Here is a 25,046-nt window from a genome sequence, read left to right as displayed (position 1 = left end):
TTTGTTTTTTTATTTAAATTATTTATTTACAAAAGCATTTGTTTAAGTCAACCAAATATATTATCATAAATTCTATGCCAAAATCCATTCTTTTTAAACATCAGCTCCATTTTTGAGTCATCCATACACAGTTTATAAACTTTCAAAACTGTGGGATCTAAAGGTCCCCAATCTGGTGTGGGTTTAAATGAATTCACAAAACGTTCCCACAAAGTATTGCCTGGACGTTTGTGCACAGCATATATAGCCCAGAATAACAGTTGGCCAATGCCAAAAGCGGATAGACACCAGCCAAAAACTGTAAATAAAAATGTTTTTAAAATTATTTCTATAAAGTTATTAGGTTTTATAACTTACTATATACACCATCTTGATAAGTGTAGCCATTGTATTGTAGTGGTTCATATTCCACTAAAGTGTAAATTAAAATGGCAGCCATAAATGCCGGCGTTATAATACCCCAACACAAACGGTAATAGATTGAGGTTTTGATGCCCAACATAAAGTGTATGTCTTTGCATAATTGTTTAACACCTGGAAAATTTTTAAATATAATTTAAATTGGTTGCAGTCAAAATTTAAAAGTGAGATTTTCGAATTGAGTTTTTGAAAAAGATGAGATTTTCCAGTTCAATTTCAGAACTAAAAAAAAAAATATGAAACAGAGCGGAAACTAGAAAAAAACTCAAAAATATTAATCAAAATAATCACACATACAAGTGTTGTTTTTGTTGTCACATAGTTTTTTCTATATTCTCACCACTTAGGTTTCTGACAACTGAGTTAGGTCATTGACAACAGAGTTTCCGCTCTATGTCTATTCTCTATGATGTGCTGAATCTTATATACCCTTCACCAGATTATACTTCAAAATACAAATTTTAAATATTTTTAGGTAAACAAAATTTTTTTTCCAAAGTCGTTTTTTTAATTTTTTGGAAAAAATTTTTTTTAATTCTTATTTTAAATTTAAAAAAAAAATGGTTTTTTAATTTTTTTTTGGTGAAAAAAAATTCGACTTAAAAAATATTTTTTCCGATTTTGATCCATTGTAGGTCCAACTTACTATGGTTTTATATACGTCGTTGCAAGGGTCTTTGAAATATCTATCATTAGATATCCATATTGTCTATATTAATGACTTAGTAATCCAGATATATGTAGTTCAAAAATCGAGGTTGTCCTGGTTTTTTCCTCATAGCCATTTGTGGACCGATTTTGCTGATTTTAAGTAAGAAACTTCTCGAAAGCATATCTGACAGAATTATTGAAGATTTGGATCCCGAAGATATCTGGGGTCTTCAGAAAATTGATTTCAACAGACAGACGGACATGGCTAAATCGACTCCGCTATCTATAAGGATCCAGAATATATATACTTTATATGGTCGGAAAATTATATTGTCGAGATTACAAACGGAATGACAAACTTATATATACAATTCTCACGAAGGTGAAGGGTATAATGATACCGCAAAGAGGACGGATAATATTAATGATAAAGTGACACTTAGGGTACTGCTACACGTTCAATATATATTGTGATATTTGGATCGCGATCCACTGTAATGGATCACGCAAAATTGGGTTATTCTTCGATTTGGATCGCGATCCATCACTACTGCATGCTACACGTTCAATAATTATCGCGATACGGGATCGCGGTCAATATATATTGAACGTGCAGCAGTGCCCTTAAAATAAACCCTATTTCTGATGTAACGTGGTGAAACATTGCTACACAGAGAAAACAGATTCGTGATAGCAACCGAATTTGTTGCCAATCGAATGATTCGGTTGCACACATAGAATTTTTCGGTTCTATTAACAGAAAGTCAGTTGACAAAGAAGAATTTCGGTTAAAGCAACCGAAGTTTTGTTACCCCTTTTAAAATATTGTAGCCACAACTGTAAAATTCGGTCACTAAGGTAGAATCATTCGATTGGCTACAAATTCGGTTGCTATCACGAATATGTTTTCTCTGTGTAATATCAATATTTGACTTAATACGGGCACAATTAAAAAGTGGCTTACTGAATTTCGTTGTGGCCGTACAAGCACGGAATAAGTAGAGGTCTACACTCGAAACAATTGAACAATTTACGATATCATGTTGGCCAATAGGATATTGTGGAAGTCATAGGCATCTCATATGGCTCGTTGGTTTCAATGAGCACTTGGGCCTGTAAAAGTTTTCCGAAAAATGGCTTCCGCGTTTGCTCAAAATCTGGTGCACACATGTGCAGTTTCCATGGCATGAATTAGACTACGAATGGCTCCCTCTTCCGCCATATGGATTTAGTCCCGAGTGAATATTCTTTGTTTCCAAACCTGAAACAAATTGCTCGGCGGAAAGAGATTTGAATTCAACGATGAAATCATATCACAAAAAATAACTAGTTGGACAAATCTTATTTTTTGGAAGGGATAAACAAAATTGGAGAAATGTTGGACAAAGTGTATAGAGCTCAAGGAGACTATGTTGAAAAATAAAATGTTTTTTTATCCAAAAACTTGTGTTTCATTCAAAAAGACACAGACGTATTCACAAATAATATTTGAATAAGACAGATTTGTTTTAGTTCTCTATTTTATACCTGTAAAAAATTACGAAACCATATTATTATTTACCATATATCCAACCCACAGCAATTAATTCAAAAATGGCCAACACAAGAGCCACAAATGAGGCGCCATAAAAGTCCAACAGATTCAAGATATACTGACCACCCGGCGTAATGTACAATAGACCCAAACAGTAGAAAGTCACTGCTATACACACAACTATAATCCATTGTTTGATGTGGGTAAAACGATCTTTAATGACGGTCATAACACAGGAAGCCATGCCCACATTACTGCCAATGCCCAGTACAAATAACATTAAAAAGAATAATACTGAAAATATCTATTAAATTGTAATTATTATTAAGAGAATTTTATATGTAAAACGAATTTAAATTACCTGTGGCACAACCTTAAATTTAGCTATAGCATCAGGATAGGATATAAACGCTAAACCTGGACCACCCTTGACCACACTTCTAATGTCGGTGGTATTGGATTCGTAAGCCAAATTTCCTAGTATACCAAAGATAATAATGCCCGATAATAAAGATGTAAATGTGTCCAAGGTAGTGATAATGTTGCAGTCTCTGAAATTGTAATATTGTTTAAAATAAAATTTTTGTTTTAAAATAGAAATAAATAAAGACAGAATAGTTAAAGATATACATATATGTATATACACATCTGCTCAAAATAATAGATACACCTAATTGGAAAAAATTTAAATGGCGGTAACATTGAAAATTTCCTCGCAAGCGTTAAGAATACATCATATTATTAAAATTTCTATCTGGCAATGTCATGTCAGTCTAAAATCTGGCAACTATTTGCTTTCATGTTGATTTTTAAAAACGAATTTATTTGAATTACAAAAAATTATTTGCTCATAAAAATAGATACACATCAGTAATTTGTAATTTGTTTATATACAATTTTTTTTTGTGCAATTTTTTGTTCCTATTTACGTGAAACAGTAAGTATAATTTAAATTTTAGCAACAATTTTATAAAAAATAGGACTCTTTTGAAGAAAATGGGATGAAATCATCATTGTACCGAAGATGAGAAAAAAATTGTTCAAACGATGAGAAATCAAGGAAAATCATTACGGGAAATAGCAAAGAGCATAGGAAGATCTTTACATTTTGTCCAAAATGCTTTATCTAAAAAACAAAAAAGAGAAACTCGCGGTAGACCAAAGAAAACCAGTCCAGAAACAGATAGGCGGATCGTCCTTATGGTTAAAAAAGACCCTTTCATATCATCGAAAGCTATTTCTGCGGAGCTATGTAACGAAATCAGTCCACAAACAGTTCGTCGTCGTCTTTTACAAGCTAAATTGCCGGGAAGAATTGCCAGAAAAGTGCCACTAATGCGCCAAAAAAATATCAAGACAAGATTAGAATTTGCTAAAGAGCACTTACAATGGTCCGGGTGTGAAGGCGAAAAAAAATGGAGAAATATTTTATGGAGCGAAGAAAAAAAAATAAATTTGTTTGGAAACGACTGCCAAAGAAATGTACGCCGACCAAAAGGAAAAGAATTCCACGTTAAATTTACAAAAAAGACGGTAAAACATGGCGGGGGAAACATAATGGTTTGGGGTTGCTTTTCATGGAATGGTGTTGGTCCGATATTCCGAATAGAAGATACCATGAATGCTAGTGGGTATAGAGACATATTGGAAAACGTAATGCTTCCATATGCATCGGAAAATATGCCATTAATATGGACATTCCAGCAGGACAACGACCCAAAACATAGTTCAAGATTAGTTAAAAACTGGTTCTTGGAGAATAACGTACCTGTTTTAAGCTGGCCCAGCCAATCCCCTGATTTAAACCCAATAGAAAACTTGTGGAGTGAATTAAAGATAAGGCTTTCGAAGGAATTTTTCAAAAATAAAGACGATTTATGGGAGAAAACGCAAAAAATATGGTACGAGATTCCATTGGAGAAGTGTCAGAACTTGATATCCTGTATGCCCAGAAGAGTGGAGAAAGTTTTACAAAACAAAGGTGGATATACTGGATACTAGCTTTACTTTAATAATAAACTAATTTTTTTAAGATAAAATTTATTAGCTTTTGTTTAATAAGAATTTTTAAAAATGTATCTATCACCAAATTTTTCGAAATTTAAGAAATTTAATTTACTTTATAATATTTATTATTAATTATGAAATATTTTGTTTTTGTTTTTTACTCTCCTTTTAACTATAAATAAAAATCGACTGAATTTTTTTTTATAATTTTACAATATACCATTATTTTTTTTCGTTTTTAAAAAATAAATTTTGGTGTATCTATTATTTTGAGCAGATGTGTATATTGAACCCATGTTCAAAAACGATTATTACAGTTATCAAAGGTTTACAATCGGAATTTCATATAGAAAAAATGCTTAATAAACCATTATTATACCCATCGCCTTCCTGAGAAGGGTATATATAAGTTTGTCATTCCGTTTGTAATTTCCACAATATAATTTTCCGACCCTATAAAGCCATGGTAGGCGTTCATATTGTTCAGGTTACGATGATTTTCGTCAAACAACCCGAATGTGAACAAAAGAGCGTAATAGGGCGTAAAAATACACACAATTCATTCAGTTTCTTGATGTTGTTGTGGATATTTTATTTTTTACCCAAAAGAGCACACAAATTAAATGCCTCTTTTTGCCTACCAATGCTATAAAGTATATATCGCACACCCAGTTCAAAAGTGATACAACTCAAAATCAATTTGTCGGGTTATATAAACCCGAATTTTACGCTTAAACTATGTACAATACCCTTGTTTATCTATACAAAAGATATCAGTGTATTCTGTTGTTGTTAACTGTGGCTAAAAAAAGCACAAATGTCTTTCATTATGTTTCAATTGGTATATATTTATTTTCGATTTCTGAAAAATTAAAATTTTGAGTTGTGTAACTTTTGAACTGGGTGTGCGATATATTCTGGATCTTTATAGATAGCGGAGTCGATTAAGCCATGTCCGTCTGTCTGTTGAAATCAATTTTCTGAAGACCTCAGATATATTCGGGATGTATAGTGGTTGACAAAACAATGGAAACTTTTCCAAATATTTCATTAGTGGCCTAAAATCTGAAATAATTTTTTAAAAAATTTTAACATTTTTGTAATATTTTATTTGTATACTTTTATTAACTTATTAATTTAACAAATATTTTAAAATTAATTAAATTCTAAAAATGAGAAAACAAAATTAAAATGGAATGGAAACTTAGGTATTATTTTAACAAATATGGTCTAAACTTAGCAATAACTCAATATTTTGTTGGGTATCCCATATTTTTTATAACTGCTACACATCGACGATGCATTGAACCAATTAAAGAGTCAATGGTCTCCTTTGAAATATTTTGCCATTCCCTTATAACCGCCTCCGATAAATCTTCCTTCCTGGTGTAATTTTGGGTCCTTATTTTACGATCTACAATTTCTATGGGATTGAGATCTGGCGATTGGGCAGGCCACTTCAAAACACGTACCTCGTTGGATTGTAACCACTCGGTTACAACCCTAGAGGTGTGTTTCGGGTCGTTGTCGTGTTGGAATCTCCAAACTAGGGTCATATATTCCTCAGCGTATGGATACATAACATCGTTTAATATGGTTCTATATCCTATACCTGTCATGGTATCTTTTATAATATGAATTGGGCCCAGGGCCCATACCTTGCCCTGAAAAACATCCCCATACCATAATATTGCCACCGCCAAACATTACAGTCTTATTTGTGTACTTTGGATCTAATCTTTTTCCCTTTAGTCGTCTTACAAATGTTCTCCCATCACTGCCTCTTAAATTGTATTTGGATTCGTCGGAAAAGAGGACAGTATTCCATTTCTGTATCGACCAGTTTAAATGATTCCTGGCAAATTGTAGACGAGCAGAACGGTTCTTTTTAGAAATGAGTGGTTTTTTCACAGGACGATAGCAACCAAGACCATCCTCATTTGCCCTGCGACTAACTGTTCGGGTACTTATTTCTCATTTTAGGCTATTAACAACCTCTCGAGGAGTTATTTTTGGGAATTTCTTGAACTCTCCCGCTATTAAATTATCTTGCCTAGGAGTAGTCTTACGTGGTCTTCCACCTAAATGTTGTTACAGAACCGGCCTCACGAAATTTCTTTATAATTTTTGAAAGAAGTTTTACACTTCTTCTTGCTGAAGTTTAAAAGTTTCCATTGTTTTGCCAGTAGCGAAATAGTGAATATTTTAGTGAATAATTTCTATTTTAAAAAAATATTTTAAATTTTGGGCTACTTATGGAATATTTGGAAAAGTTTCCATTGTTTTGTCAATGATTGTAAATCTTCAATAATTCTGTCAGACATGCTTTCAAGAAGTTTCCTATATGAAATCAGCAAAATCGGTCCACAAATGGCTGAGATATGAGGAAAAATCCAGGACAACCTCGATTTTTTTTACCTATTTTTGACCTATATCTGGATTACTAAGTCATTAATATAGACAATATGGATATCTAATGATAGATATTTCAAAGACCTTTGCAAGTTGGACCTACAATGGGTCAAAATCGGAAAAAATATTTGTTAACTCGAATTTTTTTTTTTCACCAAAAAAAATTTAAAAAAAAAAAAAAAAAAATTTTTTAAAATTTAAAAAAAAAAATTTTAAATTTTAAAAAATTTAAAATATATAATTCGAATTTTTTTTTCCAAAAATTAAAAAAAACTGGAAAAAAATTAATTTAGTTTATCTAAAAATATTTAAAATTTGTATTTTGAAGTATAATTTGGTGAAGGGTATATAAGATTCGGCACAACTCTCTTACTTGTTAATTTTAAAAATCGATTTGGAATATGGGGGTATGTATTATGATAGACTATTTGAAAATTAGTAATTCAAAACTATATAAAAAGATTCTTCCGACACCTTTAATTTATTTACATGTATATTACACCAAACTTTATGCTAAATATGTGAAATTAGTCATATATCAGAAATTTATGGACCAATTGTTGATAAGAAAGTTTTACTTTAATCTCAAAATTATACTAAACTAATCTAAATTGTTATATTTACCTTTTAATGTTATGACCAAAACGATTATATGAAGCATACATGACAATATTGCCAAAACAAATGGCTAATGAAAAGAACACTTGGGTGACAGCTGCATACCAGACCTATCAAAATAACAAGAAACAGTTAAATGCAAAACATATTAAAACTTATTTAAAATTACCTTAGGGTCCAGTAATTTATCCCATTGAGGCTTTAGGAAATACAAAACACCATCAAAAGCTCCCGGCAAAGTTAAGGAACGCACCAGTAAAATTAACATAATACAATAGGGAAAAATGGCCAGGAAATAAGAAGCTTTGCCAGAACTTTTAACACCCTTAATCACAATTAAGGCTATTATTAACCAGGAAATAGCTAAAGTTATGGCCAAAGACCAACTGGGATAGCCGATGCCATCGTCAATGGTATCCTTTTCACGTAAAATTATATTGCTAGAAAATAAATCATTAGAAATAGATTTCTTGAAAATAAAAATAAAATAACACTTACATAAAATAAAATTCCGCTGAGGTAGTTTTAACATCTGTCCCCGCTAATTGCATAAAATCATCAGCCTTTGATTTTGAGTCTATACACGTATCGCCCCATTCTTCACGACAAAAACTCCAGGGTAATGTGGGATAGAAAGAATCCACAAAATAACGCAATGTTAAAGCCATTAAGGTGGCATAATAGGTAGTTACCACACCCGTAGCCAACACCTGACCATAACCCACTCCTATGTAGTATTAAACAATATTTAGTATATGTTTAACATAAGATTTACGTTTATGTTACCTCTCATTATCGGTGCAAAATCATAGACTTTCACACTGCCCCTGCTGGAAAATTGTCCCAATAACATTTCCATATAATACACTGGTTTGCCCACTAAAAATAATACTATTATGTATGGTATCACAAATGCACCGCCTCCATTATCCAAGGCGGTAAAAGGAAAACGCCACACATTGCCCAGACCCACCGATAGCGCTATGCAGGACATTAAGAACTCAATTTCATTACCCCAATTTTCACGTTGTGGCTTGGCTTCATTGGGATTTTCTGGGTCTTCATTATGAACGGGATATTTCTGAAAGTTATTTAGAATAAAGGTTTACATTTAACATATTTCAATTAAAATTTACTTTTTGCACTATTCATCGTATTCTTCAGGAGATATAAAAAAAAACATAAGCAGCCATATCCACCCTGAATTTAACATACAGTGTGATGAAGATATCAATAATTGTATCAGAGACTTCAAGTCTCTAATCTTTTCGGCCTTTGATCACTCTAAGTACCAAATTCCTCCTAAAGCTATAATGTATATTTCTAATACAGAAATTGATATACTCCTCCTTGAAAAGAAGACATGTAGAAGAGCTCTTCATTCGGAAAAGGATCGCAGAAATCTAAACTAAATTGAAGGCAGCCAACAACATTAAGCCACCGGTAGAGGATTAAAGTCCGAATAGAAAATCTGGTGGTACCTGGGCACGTAGTGCTAAGGATAAGGCTATAGTTTTCGCTTAACATTTAAGTAATTTGAGAAAATAATCCAAGGAAAAATTTTAACATTCTTAAATAGACAAAACATTATCCCAGTGTTTTACCTATCGGATCGCTTGTTTAGGATAAAGTGCGGCGATTATTCGACAAGAGAATATGCGATGAATGAGGGTGTACCTCAGGAAAGTGTTCTAGGACCAACCCTGTAGCTATTACACACCTCTTATTTGGCCCAGTCCGAAAAATTAACCATTTCCACCATGGCAGGTTTTAATTCACAGTGGTGTACTCTGAAGCGAATGATTTGGTGTAAGCGAAGAAAGAAATACATTCCAACACAATTTTGTTTACTCTTGCATAATTGCAGTGCATCTTCATCGAGTGCTGCAGAGATGAATGCAGAGCATATCAAAAGACTAGAATCCAATCGCTCCCTAATGGCTCGATCAAAAGAAAGAATCGAATTAAAGTTGTCGGCGTTTTATTACAATAAGTATGACATTACTTACATTGCAGCGTTTGATGTTCCCTAAGGAATCCCCGGGAATGTGGTGTTCAAACGGTAAAGTTATTCTGCCACCAGTTATTGAGCCGCCTGAGCTGCTTCTAAGTTACATTTCCGGCGCCAATCCTATTTCCAATCACTTCCTTCAAAATATCCAAAAGTGCAATTCATGCTTTCAAATGACGTCGGCTTCATGCCCACCTTTAAAATTCAAGGCCAAATGTACCACAGAATTAGATCATTGCTCCCACTTCCCAATGATGATGCGAAGTTTCATCAAATTTATTTCACTGGAAATGAAGCTACAGAAACCGAACGCTATCAACGAACATGCGTGTGCATTTGCTGCAATACCCTTTTGCTGAAACATTCTCAAAACAATTGTTGGACATCGGAAATGGAAAAATTCCAATTGTTCCCGCCACAAATGAGATTTCATCCCCGAACATACGCCAAATGCAAATGAATATTCAAGCCGATGTCGACAAGGTATTCCCAAGTCTTACAACCAACTACAAAAATTCGGATTGGCTATGGGAACGTGCAATTTTGGCACCAACAAATTATGATATTAACAAGCCAAATGAGCAAATGCAATTGAAACTGCCTGGCGAAACAATAAAATACAAATCGATTGACACAGTAATGAACGAAGAACAAGCCATCAATTATCCTACTGAATTTTTGAATTCATTGGAACCAGCCGGACTGCAACCACATGTATTAACATTGAAGGTTAGATCACCGACCTTGTCCAACACTGTATATTAAAATGTTTTCTGAAGGCCAGCAACGCGGACCGGGTTCAGCTAGTTTAAGAATACAAGCAAGGCGAATTTATACAAGGTGGAGTCAGTCAATCAGCTGATTACTCTTTTTTCGCTTGTTTGGTTCTAACACCTGTCACAGCTTGTTTTTATACTTCAATATCTACATATTCTAAGCTAATTAACAAAATATTTATATTTTGCATAAATAAGTAAAGCCCTCACTATTCAATTATCTACACTATATTTAGTTTTAATAAATATTTGTTTAATTTTTAATTTCTGTTTTTTGACATTTGTTAAGACCATTTGTTGTTTTTGTAGAACTACCACCACCTTGTATAAATTCGCCTTGAATAGAAGTAAATGAAATCAAAAGTAAGCACATACAGTTTTCACTTAGGAGAGGAAGTTGTTCATCAGTGACACTAAACAGCGCACAGTGGGGTAGAATCAAAATTAGTTTGGAAATTAATCTGGCATTACTAAACGGCTGGCCCGATCGGGATAAAATTTGACGTGGGCGTAACCAAGGAGTATTCGAGTTTAAGTTATGAAAATGGGCCCAACAAATTATCCAGAGGCGGCGCTATTTTGGCTCAATGTGTAACTTCAACATGTAAAATGCAATTGTTTTGTTTCCCATCCGATTTCTAAGATTTTTATATTTTTGGAAAGCGCTATGCTAGGTTTTGAAAAAACACCCGTTTATAAATGACAGATTTATTTACAACAAATTTTGATTCTGCCCCACTGTGCAGAAGCGTAACTTCTAGACGCTTAGTTCAATTTCAATGTAATTTGACATGCGCAGAGAGGAAGTGTTGTCGAGTTTAAGTATTTAGTTTGGATCTCATGGGCCCACGAGATGCGCGGCCAGTGGTCCCCAAAGTAGGACACCTCGGGTATGTTACATTTTTAAAACGATCCTATTTCTTTGTTTGGGTTCCGATTCCAAAAAATTACACATAAAGAATCTCGAGCAATATAAAAAACTTTATGCTCAATGCCTGCAACGCATGGAATTTTAGGTCCTATGGACATGCTTGCATAATAGGAAACTTACAAAATCTTCCTGATCTTATTGATTACTGTACCCCCAAACCCTTCTTCCTGAGGAATTTCGGTTTCTCAATCCCATCCAGTATGGAGCTTGTTGATGGTCTCCCTGTTGATGAAATGAGGCTATCGATCTATACGGATGGGTCAAAAAAAGGGGATAGAGTGGGCGGGGGCATATACATTCCTGAATTCGGAATAAGAATATCCTTTAGGCTCCCAAATGGATGCAGCATCCTTCAGGCTGAAATATCGGCCATTAGAAGAGCGGCAAACTGGCTCAGATATTACAGTGTATCTGGTAGAGATATCCGTATATATACTGACAGTAAATCCGCAATTAAATCCCTGGTAAGTGTTTATACAACATCGAATATGGTCCAGGAATGCCGGACATCCTTAAATGAGATGGCGAGACATTCGACAGTTGTACTCACATGGGTACGTGGACACAGGGACAATGAGGGCAATTGTATTGCCGATTACTTGGCGGGAAGAGGAGCCTTGATGTCAGACGACGAAACCTGCAAGGAATTGATACAAGACGCGTATTACGAACTTGCCCAAGCAAGGTGGGGTAATGAACCCACTTGTACCACTACGAGGATGATATGGCCTGCGTTGGACTGTAAACGCACGTCGTATCTACTTCGATTACGAATACGTCTGAGCAACTTGGTGGCGATGATCACCGGTCACTGCACTTTCGGGACTCTTGCCGCAAGACTTGGGTTACCTCATCATGACTTCTGTAGAATTTGTCAGAACGAGGAAGAGGAAGAAACCATCGTACACTTCTTTTGTAACTGCCCGGCACTGGGTGATCTACGTGCTAGGCTCTTAGGTGAGAGATTCGTCAGTACCCTTTCCGGGTTATCTGTAAAGGAACTAAGGTGTATAGACGCCTTTATCAGGGAAAGCGGATGGTTGATAAGACCGGTCACGCAAACTTTACCTCCTAGGGACCCAGCAACCATCCCATGATGGTCTGCGTTTTTCGAATTCTTTGAATTCTTAACTCCTCTCCTCCTCCTCTTTTTCATTACACTCTACTCTTATTATTTTCCTTTTTCTTCCGTTCTGTTTCTATTCTCCTTTCAGGTATCACAAAGGCAACGTTTATTGGACCCAAGTGTGCTGAACAAACAAAAGGTTTTGGACGGCTGCCTGAATACCATACCATATAAAAAACTTGTCGTAGCTATCAATTATCTGTCATTTTAAAATTAAATTTTCAACATTTTTACCCACCCTACTCCAGTTTTTTGATAATAGCGGGTCCAAATGTTTCCCGATTTTCTCCATTTTTATTTTATTGGACTCACAACAATTTTATATGTTAAATAGAAAAGGAATTGTTTAAAAATCATACCTCTATACATATTTGACTAACGTCTAGCAAGGTAAAATTTGCCACTGTTATTTTCTATCAATAGCAATATACAAAATCGATTGAACCAGATAAATGTTTGTATACATAATGCACAAAAATCGGTATCCGTGTTTTGTGGGTATGTAAAATTCGGCACAACCGAATATAAAACGCTTTTATTTCTAAATATTCTGTTAGTTTAAACGATTAATATTAATAAATAATTATAACTTACATTTCCATTTAGATCAGTACCATTTCTCTCCAACGTTTCTATTGTTGTAATATTCATACTCCTCACCGACTCTCTCTTCGACGACGTCCCCGTCGAACCACCACTGTCATCATCAGCTCTACGATATTCTCCAGGTATGGAAGCGTTCGAGGCATATCTGGAGTGCACATATGCTGGATTGACAAAAGCACCTTCATAATCAACAGTTGTTGTTGCCATATTTGATCAAATCATGAACACAAACAGCATCCAACAATCAAACACACGATCAGTCAAAAACAAAATAATGTTAAGGACTGAGGTATTTAAACTTTTTTACTATGTTCCAAAAGTAGTAAAATATTTGTCAAGGACAATAACATGATCTGTAAGTGGAAAAAAAAACAAACGAACGAAAATGAAAACATTATTAAAACTGCATAAATAAATGTTGAGTAATAAATGACAGTAATTTGTTGTATGAATTAAAACAAAATAAAAAACGTTTGTGATTTAAGTCAGAATGTTTAATGTAATCATAGTAGTAGAAGTAGAATTGGCAATAACCTTGCACCACAAGTGCAATGGACTGTGCCCATAATTTACACTTAAACAAAACTGACTGAAATTTAAAATAAAATTGTTGTATGAAATGGTTTTCAAATTATGAATTATGCAGCTGCATAATAATTATAAGTTTACAATGTAAGTATGTATGAATATGATGTGAGCATGCCACCGAATATCTTTAGTTTTATACCCTACATGGCTCATTAACTTTTATAAGTCGTAGAAATAATAGTCGACATGATTTGTTATACCCTTTAATGCAAATGTTGAAGATATATAAGTTTGTTATTGCCTTTGTAACAAATAAAAGTACTCAATTGCAATTTCATAAATAATTACTAGGGGCGGATTTATATGCAAATATATGTTTTTTCTCGAAAGTCCCTATACAACCTCCCAATACACATTTTTCTGTAAAATGATATCGATTTGTTAAGATATATTTTAGCATATTGTTACGTTTTAACCTTTTCAAAACGTTTGTTTATTTCCTTTAAATAAACCGGATACTTTTGATTGCAAATAAAAGCCGTTTAGTAGTTTGAAAATTGTAACAACTCTTTATTTATTTAAAATGTACAACAACAGAATTCGCAGAAATACAGACACACTTTATAATGTACACGAATTCACTTGAAAAACACAGCACTCAGTTGATGTTTATTCGAAAAGCGTCTCTGATAAACTAACTCACGACTGCAACCTCTGCCACTATTTATAACACTGCCATCTGCACTCTAGATTGCTCTTTAACTGTCTAGAGCTTTCTAATACATACGCCATCTGTGGTGTACTTTCTACAATGTTCGTCCCGAATAGGCATAGATTCACTTCTCCCATAGGCAGCTAGTCGTTTCAGATGTTCAACTTTAATTCCCGATATCGATCTTCCACATTTCCGTATTCTATAAACCATGTCGTCCAATTTCTTAACTACCCTATGTGGTCCTTTGCAGTGATTCGTTAATTTGGATGACAAACCCTTATTACGTTGTGAGCTATATCTGGTTTTCATTTGGTCATTTGTCATTTTAATTCGTCTCCGAACGAGTTCATGCATTTCTTTTTCTGCTGAAGCACCTTCATCCATCTTGGAACCCGGCCTGATGATATTTTCTCTGCGGGACAGACCAAGCACTCCAACATGAACCATTCCGTCGTTGCACTATTCAACGAGGGCCTCCATTGTTACATGGCCACTTTTCACATCTGATTGTTCCAACACCAACAAACCATTGTCTATACAATCCTCCACTTCCTCACGGGCCCATACCAAATCCTCTGACTGCGGTGGCAACCTTTTGTGGTCACCAAAAACTAACTTTCTTACTTGAGACTAGCTCTCATATCCGACATCAAGGGGTATTTTAACATTTCGCCAATTCATGACGTTTTGTCCCATATTCAAAGTAATGCTGTGACTAATCATGAAGTCTGCACCAATGATTACTTCGTCCACAATATCGGCAACAACAAAGACATGATTTACGCTAATACCACCAATAGTTCTTCGTCAGGTCATTCAAGAAGAAGTCTACCAGGATTACTAAACTCTGGTGAGCCAATGCTATGCAGTCATCATGACAACTCATGCAGAAGAAATAATATGGGAGATTCAATCTCCGTAACCAATGCGATCACTGCCACCGTATTTGTAGTAGACCACGCAACACCAGTTTATCGGCCAGTCTCTCTAGACTGAGCCTCCTCTTTTGGCCAATGAATCCTCAATACAGTTTCCAGGGACACTTTGGTAATTCATTATCCAGAAAAGTTCAACCGCATTACGTCTCCCCATCTCGTTCAGAGATGGGTAATAATATTGGATGTGCAGACATAGTTAGATGGATAGGAATTTTCATGATCCATCTTCCAATCAAGAGAACCATAATCATATACTCTGTCCTGTCAGATACTTTGTTCTATGGGATAAGATTAGTTCAATGTAGTTTATACGGAGGAGTAGAAATATAGAGATGTTGTATTTCCTTCAGAAAAGTACAAAATCAGTTTTTGCGGGGTTTACACTGTGACCACCTTTATTTCGGCTATGATTAGTGTGTTCAGAGTGACGAGTTCATTATTTTTTGTGTCCAGATATTTTACAGACATTGTCACTGAGATATTATCCAGATACTAAACAATCTTAGAAGCCATAGTAACGGTGATAAAATCACCTTATTCCACAGTTTGTCACTTTAGTTATGTTATCTGCTGCCTGATCCCTGCGGATCAGAAGTCTATTTATAAAGGTAATATTGAACTGAAATGAAGTCCCTTTAGAGGCGACCTGAAGCTGGGGAAATATTATTAAAGGAAATCCACAAAATATGTATTCCTCGTGATCGAGAGCTTTAACATCAATCACCCTCTCCCGAGAATAAAGCTTCGTATTAGATTTATTTGCACCCTCAGAGTTGAAGATCACATTGTACCTTGTCCATCAAATTTTCTCTTGCCTTATTATAATTTTATGTAATCTTTATATTTATCAGTGGGGGATTTAAAAAAATAAGTGGAAATAAATCTGTAACTTCTAAACGAATAGACTAGCGGAAAAGAAAAGATATACAAATTATATATCAACGTGTAGGAAATTATGTCCTATTTTCAAAAATGTACAAAATTTTTAAGAATTAAAAAAATTATAAAAGACTTTTTTCAAAAATATGGGAATAAAAAATTATAGTTGATTTTTTTGGAAAATTTTAATTTTTCAAATGCAATAAAAGTTTTGTTTTGATCCAAATCCCACATTTACCAAAAATTTTCCAAAAATCCCAAAATTGGGATTTTTTAGATTTTTTGATATATTGAAGGCACCAAGTTCGGAAGGCTCTGGACCTCGCAATAATACGAATTTTGATATTATTGTGCTTTTATAATATTTCCCGAAATGTTGTCTTTCAGAAAAATATAAATACACTATTTATCTTTTTCTTATTTTCTATATAGTTTAAAATTAATGTAAGTACTTTTTTCTAAAAAATGGCGAGAAGACTTTTTTATTTTTTTTTAAGTTTGAATGCACATAATTTTGACACAGTAGAGTTTTTTAAACAATTCTTACTATTATTAATTCAAAAAATTATATTTCAAGAAAATCGGGATAGAATTGGACCCGTTACTAGCAAAAACCCAGACCAAGGTGGGTAAATAAAATAAAATTGTACTTTTCAAATGCGAATAACTCGTAAACTATAAGAGATAATATATGGCTAAAGCAATGTTTTTTGTAGATCTCGTCTAGTAAATATATGTATGAACATTTTTCAAATCGGATTGCAAAAAAAAATTTGGCATCATTTTTAATTTTTGATATACCCGAGGTACCCCACTTAGGGGCATTGTGGCTCGGCTCCCCTTGGTGTTATACGCCCAAATTCAAAACTTTAACTTATCAAGACCTCCTCTATAGACATTTTATTAAAATCGGGCTATTCGTTTAGAAGTTACAGATTTATTTCAACTTTTTTATCAGATTCCCAACTGTGCGGCCTCCAACATGTTGCTATCTTTAGAAAAGTACGATTTGTCAAACTTTTCAAAGTTCCCCAGAGATTTTGAAATTTTTTGCGTCATATATGACTGTAGCGTACCCTAAATTCCATTCCAACCTTTGTTGCAATTCATCAACTTTTTGCCCACTCAATTTTGTTACAAAAGCAATAAACTTTGCACGGTTTAAGCATGTGAGCATAAATGTGCAGCTCATTATTGTCTATTCAAATATTTTTTTGTTTTTATTTTCGTTTATTTCAGATTTTTGATGTATTTTCCGCTTAAATCCGGTTATATTTTTGTGGAATAGTTTTTTCTTTTTTTGCTGCAAATTCATGCAACAGCAAAATATGTATTGAGGAGGCATCAATTGGTTGCATTTATTCACACATTGCACAAACAATGCACTTCACTTTCGTTCGTTTCTCCTCGTTTGGTGGGTGTTTGTTTTTTTGGAGTGTATTGCTGCTGCTGCTGGTACTGGGTTCACATACCAGCTCAGTGATGCAGCACAAATAGATATTGACACAATGACTTCGTAATATACTAAACTTTAAAGTTACTTCATAATCTACGAAAACAATAACAACAGCAATATAAAACAATAAAAAAGTAGAAGAAGAAAAAACATGTTAAGTAAACAATTGCAAAATGTTTTGTTTTTGGTGTTTGGCCTTTGCAAATAACAACAATAGCAAACAGTAGATGATGGTGCATGCGGCAAAAACATACGAGGGTAACGCCAAAAGTTGTTAGTCTAGATTGACTTCCATATTTTATGAGATGGTTTCCATATTTTCTCCTCAGAAATAGTGCTTTAGCTATCTTCCACACTTAATGGGCGTGGTACGAACGAAGTCCCCAAACAGAAACTGAATTAAAGTCCCAAAATTGTATATAAAGAAAGATTTAGGGACTTAAGTCATAATGAAATAACTTCTCAATTTCTAAAAGTGAGGTAAATCCCCAAATTTGTTTGTGATTTTCCAGCCTTCGTCCGTGCTTAAAGGTTTTTTGATCTCGGATGTAACAAAAATCGGCTAAGCTCAGTCAAATTTGGTTACATTTCCGGCATTTGGCCATGTGCACAGGTTTTCTCCTCTGAGAGAGTAGTAGAGATTTTTTGCATTGTCGGGCGAAAATGTTTTCTAAAGTATTTCAAAACATATCTTCAGTTAAAAAAGTCAGTCATTCATAATGAATTAAGTCTTCAATTTAGGGGGTCTGTCTAATTTATTATTGGTTTAGCGACTTAGTTTCTAAACAATCTTCCGTAAAGTAAATCATTCATTCATAATGAATTAAGTCCTCGCTCAAATTCATTTCCGTTTTGAAACCTGGATAATATGAAGTCGAGAAGATGAAAACAATTGACTCATCTGACCAAATCCGAGTTATTAATTAAGCCTGTCGTATGAAGATATCCAATCTTCAGACTTCCATATTCGACAGATACGTCAGGAAATAGAAAATAAAATTGTTCGTAGGTAAACCTACGTTTCATCTCCTTTATCATGACAATTCTAGCAGAAGTTATTCAACAAATCGACTAGACAGCGACCGCAAGAATCAGTCTATGTATAATCAAAGATGTGTCGTGGCAGAGAAGGTATGTCTCCTCCTCTCCTTCATTATGTCAACTCCTGCAGAAGTCATATGGAAAATTCAATCACCTAGCGTGCATACCGAACAGCCTCTGATCATTGACACTACATACAGTGTATGTCCAACTATACTCTCCGTATATTCGGTAAAACCTCAGTAAGTTCATAGATGTGATTTCAGCCTTTATAAATACAAATTAAACAAGAATTTTAAAATTTTCTAAAAGCTTTAGAAAAAGATCCAGCTCACTATCATGTCGATGCCGAACCAACCCGACGTACCAATAAACGAATCCTCTTTCCTAACACCCACTCTCAATAGATCCGCTAGGCCATGCATAAAGGACTTCCCATTGTCGTAGTCCCCGAGAGAGCAGAGCAAAAACAGAGGAAATGTTCGATGATGGTCGTAAGCGGGCCATGTATCCCTCGATATCATTTGAAAGAGTTGGGACTGACTGGGAAATGGTTTATAACGGTACGTCCGATTATTTCATATTAGGGTATCGTTTTGTCGCCAGCTCTGGGACAAAAGGCATATTTGGGAATGCTACAAAAACAAAAGAAAATTTGCTCAATATATGTTATCAGATCTCTTCGCATTACATCATCAGATATGCAGATACATATATTTCTGAATTTTGAAGGGAAGGTTGTAGCGATGAATTCGTTGTTATACTTAGAAACGCAGTGAAAATCCATTGCTGCCCTCTTTTGCGATGCACAAGCATCTCTATATGGGGCACATGCCGCCCGGAATACTTTACGAAATTGTATTTCTGATTCTAAAATGATAAATTATTGTGAAGAGACTCACACCGCAAAAACGTTTTTAAATTATTCAGCTGTATTACGAAAATCAGCATATGGTTTACATCATCGACTTTCATAGCCCACTATACCCAACGCGATTAAATAGACTACATCCAGTCTTCGTCGATAAGTCAGCTATGATTCAAACAAATATTACTTGCGTAATTCGAGAGATACTGGTAGAAATGATGGAAAGACCGATAGAAAATTGGACCTTCCCAATAGTCGCGGGCAATATTTCAATCCCATTATCCTTAACATATAAATGAATGTCAGAGATTGCTCATTCGGGTCATAATAAAGACTCTGACAATCAATTATATATTAAGTGCTTTCTTTAATGTTATATAGCTATAAATGAATCACCCTATATATCAAAAGACTGTTGTATAATAGCAGTGTTTTTAATGAAGAGATTCTGACAATTGATGAAGTGCGAGATGTTGAGTATAAGGATAAGGGAATGTAAGGTCGGATCACCAGATTTAGAATGTGTGATTTCTGACTTTTATATCCTTTTATAAATATAATTCTGTGTTGAATTGTGAATAGTTGGGTGAATATTTTAATAACTCGTAAATTTTCCAACAGATTTTTGACGTGTATATATCATTTTAAAAAGATAATTCTGTATTGTTTAATACTAAATGCAAAAATTAGTATAGAATATTTTTTTTTTTGGCAAAAAATTTAAAATATCTAAATATTCAGCGTTGTCGTTTGTTGACACCAATCCGCCAACATTTTAAAAAAGTACAAATAATTTGTTTAAAGACAGTAAACATAATCATCATAGCCACCATAAGGAAAAATTTTAAAAAAGTTTTCAAAACCTTTTCCAACACATTCAAATAATTAAAAATAAGTATTTTTTAATAAATGAAATAGTAAAACAAAAAGCTTATTACAAAATTCAAAATAAGAGTCGACTTTATGGGTATAAAATCGACTTTTCGGCTTTTGTGGTTAGGCTGAATGATTTCTGTGCTGCAGAGGAGAGAAGATTTTTTATGAAACTTTCCGGCATTTGCTAGAAGCGAATAATCTTCATTGAATCGGCTGTGTTCGATGAACTATTCGACCAATTTGACATTGAATTAAATCCTTTTATTAGTTTTATAACGAACTAAGTTTCGTTCTACGGTTATACTCATGTCTGAGCAGTGTTCGATGTTATCACAATGGACCAAGAGACCTAAATGTGTTTGAATTGATTTTAAGAACCAATTGTTACTAGGGTTCTATAATCGACTATTTCCTGACAAAAGTCGAAATCGACTTTTTGGTCGGAAAAAAGTCGAACAATCGATTATGTTATCTCAAAAGTCGAATAGTCTAAAATAAACTACCAAAAGTCGAAAGTTCGAAAAGTCGACTTTTTAAAAAACGGAAAAAGTCGAAAGGTCGACTTTTTTAAAAAAAACGGAAAAAGTCGAAAAGTCGACTTTTTGTTTCAGCTATAGAACCCTAATTGTTACCTTTGCTACATACATATTTTCAATGAGGACTGATAGATTTGAAGCCTAATTATTTATAATTATTATTTTTTAATTAGGGGCTTTGATGATTTCAAAAATTTCAATGCAACCTACTGAGTACATTTTTCATTGATATTTTTTCAAACATTTTACGCAAACCACAAATATTTATGGTTAATTTTTTTCATTATAATATTTCGTGTGAATCTTGGTGTTTAATTAGATGGATCTTTATTGTTATTACTTCATTGCAACAATAATCATATAAAAGTATTAACATGTATGAATAAGACTTGGTGCCATTTAGTATTTTGTCAACAGTTCTTAAGAATTCTAATTAACAAATTAATTACTCTTTTACTTGCACTTCAAATTGTAGACTTTTAGATGTTTAAAAATAATATAATTTATGAATTTGTTGACTTGTTCTATATGTAGGCAAATAGTAAATATTTTTTAAAAGAGTTTATTGACAACATTTTTACTTTATCTACAAACAAGTAAATGAAATTGTGACTGATAAAACTTCTATACTCAGGAAGGTATGTACTATGAATGTATCTCTACATTTGTATGTAAATAAACAATAACATCTAAACAAAATTAAGATAGTTTTTTCAAAATGTACATATACATTCCTATATTGCAGTTACAGATGTGACCAAAAATATTGGTAATTATTGTGCGGTTAAAATGATTTGAGTGATTCCACAATATAAAATCACCATAAAAGAGATTGTTAGTTATTTTATAATTATATTTATAATAACTTTGTTCATGTATATACGTTGTGAGAAATTTCCTAATTCTCTTTATTACTAATTTCTGGAAATTTATTTCTTAAGGTAGGGTCACACATGACAAATATTTGACGAAAAAGACTTAACCACTAAATAAAATACATTTGAATTCTTTTATTTATTTGAAAAACTTATTTTACTTAGGATGATTGAAAACAAAAAATTTAGTTTTATTTTATTTGATGCTGTTTGATCTTACGAAACACTTGTAAGAGTAAACAAGTCAAACAAATTTGTGCTAAAAAAAGTGGTTACGCTTTTCTGAGCAAATATTTGCCATGTGTGACTCTACCTTTAGTATTTCCTTTTTAATCTTTATCAAATTGTATGAGCTCAACTGTAAATAAATTGTATTACATCTATATTAAATAGTTACATTATAAATTTTATTGTTTAATAATATGTTTATAACCACCACCAAATAGATGGGGGTATATTGGGTTTGTCATTCAGTTTGTAAAATATCGAAATATTATTCGTTGAACCAAAAAGTATATATAATCTATGTCTGTCTGTTGAAGACACGATAGGGTCTCGACGAAGCACCTAGGAGGATAAAATGTTTCCTAAATATTCTTTGTCGATCAGAAATGTTTGGTATTGAAAATGGGCAAAATCGGTCCAGTAGAACCAGAGTTATGGACCAAAATAGGGTACAACTTCCAAAATAGTTGATATTTTTTAGAAAATGTTTTGATTTTGCAAAAATCATATTATATATTGATAGATATCCCACTAAGCGACCAAAAACCTCTTAACTCATTCAGTCACCCTTTTTTGCGTATAAGTTTAAAATGAAACAATTGCATTTTTACTTTAGTCAAGGTTAGTTTATTATAAAAAGTAAGAAAAAATTAATCAAAACAAAAAAAAACCACCCCATTCCAAAGTTTTGCAAAAGATCATAAACGATGACTTCAAAAAATAGAATTGTTTAGCAAAATGGCAATATATGCCAATAAACTATGTTTTAAAGGCTATAGAAAATGTGGTTAGTAAACTAACCACCAAAACGCAAAGAGTTAAAGGAATGGACCTAAGCTATCTTTTGAGAAAAAAACAAATTAAACAAGTAAGAGAGCTATATTCGGCTGTGCCGATTCTTATATACCAAATTATACTTCAAAATAAAAATGTTAAATATTTTTAAGTAAACAATTTTTTTTTCCAAAGTTGCTTTTTCATTTTTTGTAAAAATTTTTTTTTAATTTATTAAATTTAAATTTTTTTTTTGTTTTTTAAATTTTTTTTTAATATTTACCGAAAAAAATTTTGGTGGAAATTAAAAGTTCGGGTTAAAAAATACATTAATTTTTTGTAAAATTTTTTTTTTAATTTTTTAAATTTAAATTTTTTTTTAATATTTAGCGAAAAAAATTTTGGTGGAAATTAAAAATTTGGGTTAAAATCTTCTTTCAGTTTTTGTAAATTTTTTTTTTTAATTCTTTAAATTTAATTTTTTTTTGTTTTTTAAATTTTTTTTAATATTTAGCGAAAAAAATGTTGGTGGAAATTAAAAATTCGGGTTAAAAAATAGTTTTTCTGATTTTGATCCATTGTAGGTCCAACTTACTATGGTCTTATATACGTCATTGAAATATCTATCATTAGATATCCATATTGTCTATATTAATGACTTAGTAATCCAGATATAGGTCAAAAATCGAGGTTGTCCTGGTTTTTTCCTTATATCCCTTTGTGGACCGATTTTCTCGATTTTAAATAGCAACCGAGCCGGAAGAATTCCAGAGATATTGATGTATGAATCGTGTATGTAAGTTATTTGGGGGCTTCGGAAAGTTGATTTCAACAGAAAGACAGACGGACGGACAGACAGACGGACATGGCTTAATCTACTTCGCTATCGATAAGGATCCAGAATATATATACTTTATAGGGTCGGAAATTAAAAATGCAGAAATTACAAACGGAATGACAAACTTATATATACCCTTATCACGAAGGTGAAGGGTATAAAAAGGGGTCCATTTTGAAAAAAATAGATTTTGCAAAAAAAAGTCAAAAATTTGATATCTTGAGTTACAAAATATTTATTTTGATAGGTATCCCACTCGCATCCCACTAAGCGATCAAAAAGGTCTTCAAGGAAAATATCTATGCTTTCTTTTGAGCAAAAAAATAAAAAAGGCCCATTTTAAAAAAAAATGTCCAAAAATGTTTGATTTCGGAAAAAAAAATATTAAAAATTTTTTTTTCGAAAGATTGAAGAAATAACTATCATAAATATTTGGGTCACATTTTGCTAAGAACAATATGTAATAAGTTACATGGATAAGAAAAAACAACTGCTTGGCCAAAATGTAAAATTTTGACCCCCTCTAACTCAGAGAGTTCTCGATCTTGTTGAAAAATTGTGTCTGAATTACTATCCAATCTTAGTTCTATATTCTATACCCCTTTCACACTAGGCAATTTAGTTGCGCAAGTCTCTTGCCCAACAACAAAACAGCACGTAAAAACACAAGAGACTTGCACAACTAAATTGCCTAGTGTGAAAGGCTTCTAACCTTGATCCCGATCGGAAAACATCGATTTCAAAAGTTGGTTCACTTGACATGAAATCCCCCAAGTATGAATGGGGATCACGGAACTGTAAAAATTTTCCTAAATATGCGTGAAGTAAAAAACGGTGTGAAAATCTGAAATAATAGCGGTATTCACTGTTAAGTGCGAATGGTCTAGCATCATTGCAAATGCAAAATTTTACCGTAATCCAATAAAAAAATACACACAAAAACATTTACAATTTTGCATTTGCAATGATGCAATACCATTCGCACTTAATACTGAACTCCGCTACTGTATAAATTGAATGATATACTACATTCACATGTAGTATATCATATAGTCGACCTTCTACTACTATAAACCTTTTTTATTTTTTAAAAACTTAATATTGTTTAGAATGAAGTTTTAAAATAATTTTTCTATAAATGATTAACAACAAATGAAATATTATTTAAAACAATTTAATGCAATAAATACATATTTTAAAGTATGCGTATTAATAAAAATATATTTTAAATTATTAAACGTACCTGCAGAAAATATTTAATTAAAATTCAAAAAATTCCACAAAACAATTGTCACACTTATAATTGTTTCAGTTTTTTATTGTGTTCTATAATAATAAATGTGTAATACAATCCACAATTACACTACAATTAAACTGTTTGTATTATTTTTCTTAATATTTTGAT

General features: G+C 32.9%; 1 protein-coding gene across 1 annotated transcript; it reads right to left on the bottom strand.

Annotated features, from left to right (window-relative positions):
* On the bottom strand, positions 1-25,046 carry LOC135961686 (sodium-dependent nutrient amino acid transporter 1-like). The gene is made up of 10 exons (XM_065513223.1): positions 24,885-25,046; positions 13,081-13,445; positions 8,429-8,723; positions 8,141-8,369; positions 7,812-8,082; positions 7,649-7,752; positions 2,967-3,156; positions 2,633-2,909; positions 358-534; positions 1-298 (listed from the first exon to the last, which is right to left on the bottom strand). The coding sequence occupies exons 2-10, from the start codon at positions 13,297-13,299 to the stop codon at positions 48-50; spliced, it is 2,013 nt and encodes a 670-aa protein (XP_065369295.1). The 5' UTR covers positions 13,300-13,445; positions 24,885-25,046; the 3' UTR covers positions 1-47.

This window comes from Calliphora vicina, chromosome 5, assembly GCF_958450345.1.
Source record: "Calliphora vicina chromosome 5, idCalVici1.1, whole genome shotgun sequence".
Classification (NCBI taxonomy): Eukaryota; Metazoa; Arthropoda; class Insecta; order Diptera; family Calliphoridae; genus Calliphora; species Calliphora vicina.
The sequence above is the reverse complement of the archived record's forward strand: the minus strand, read 5'-3'. Positions and strand labels throughout refer to the sequence as shown.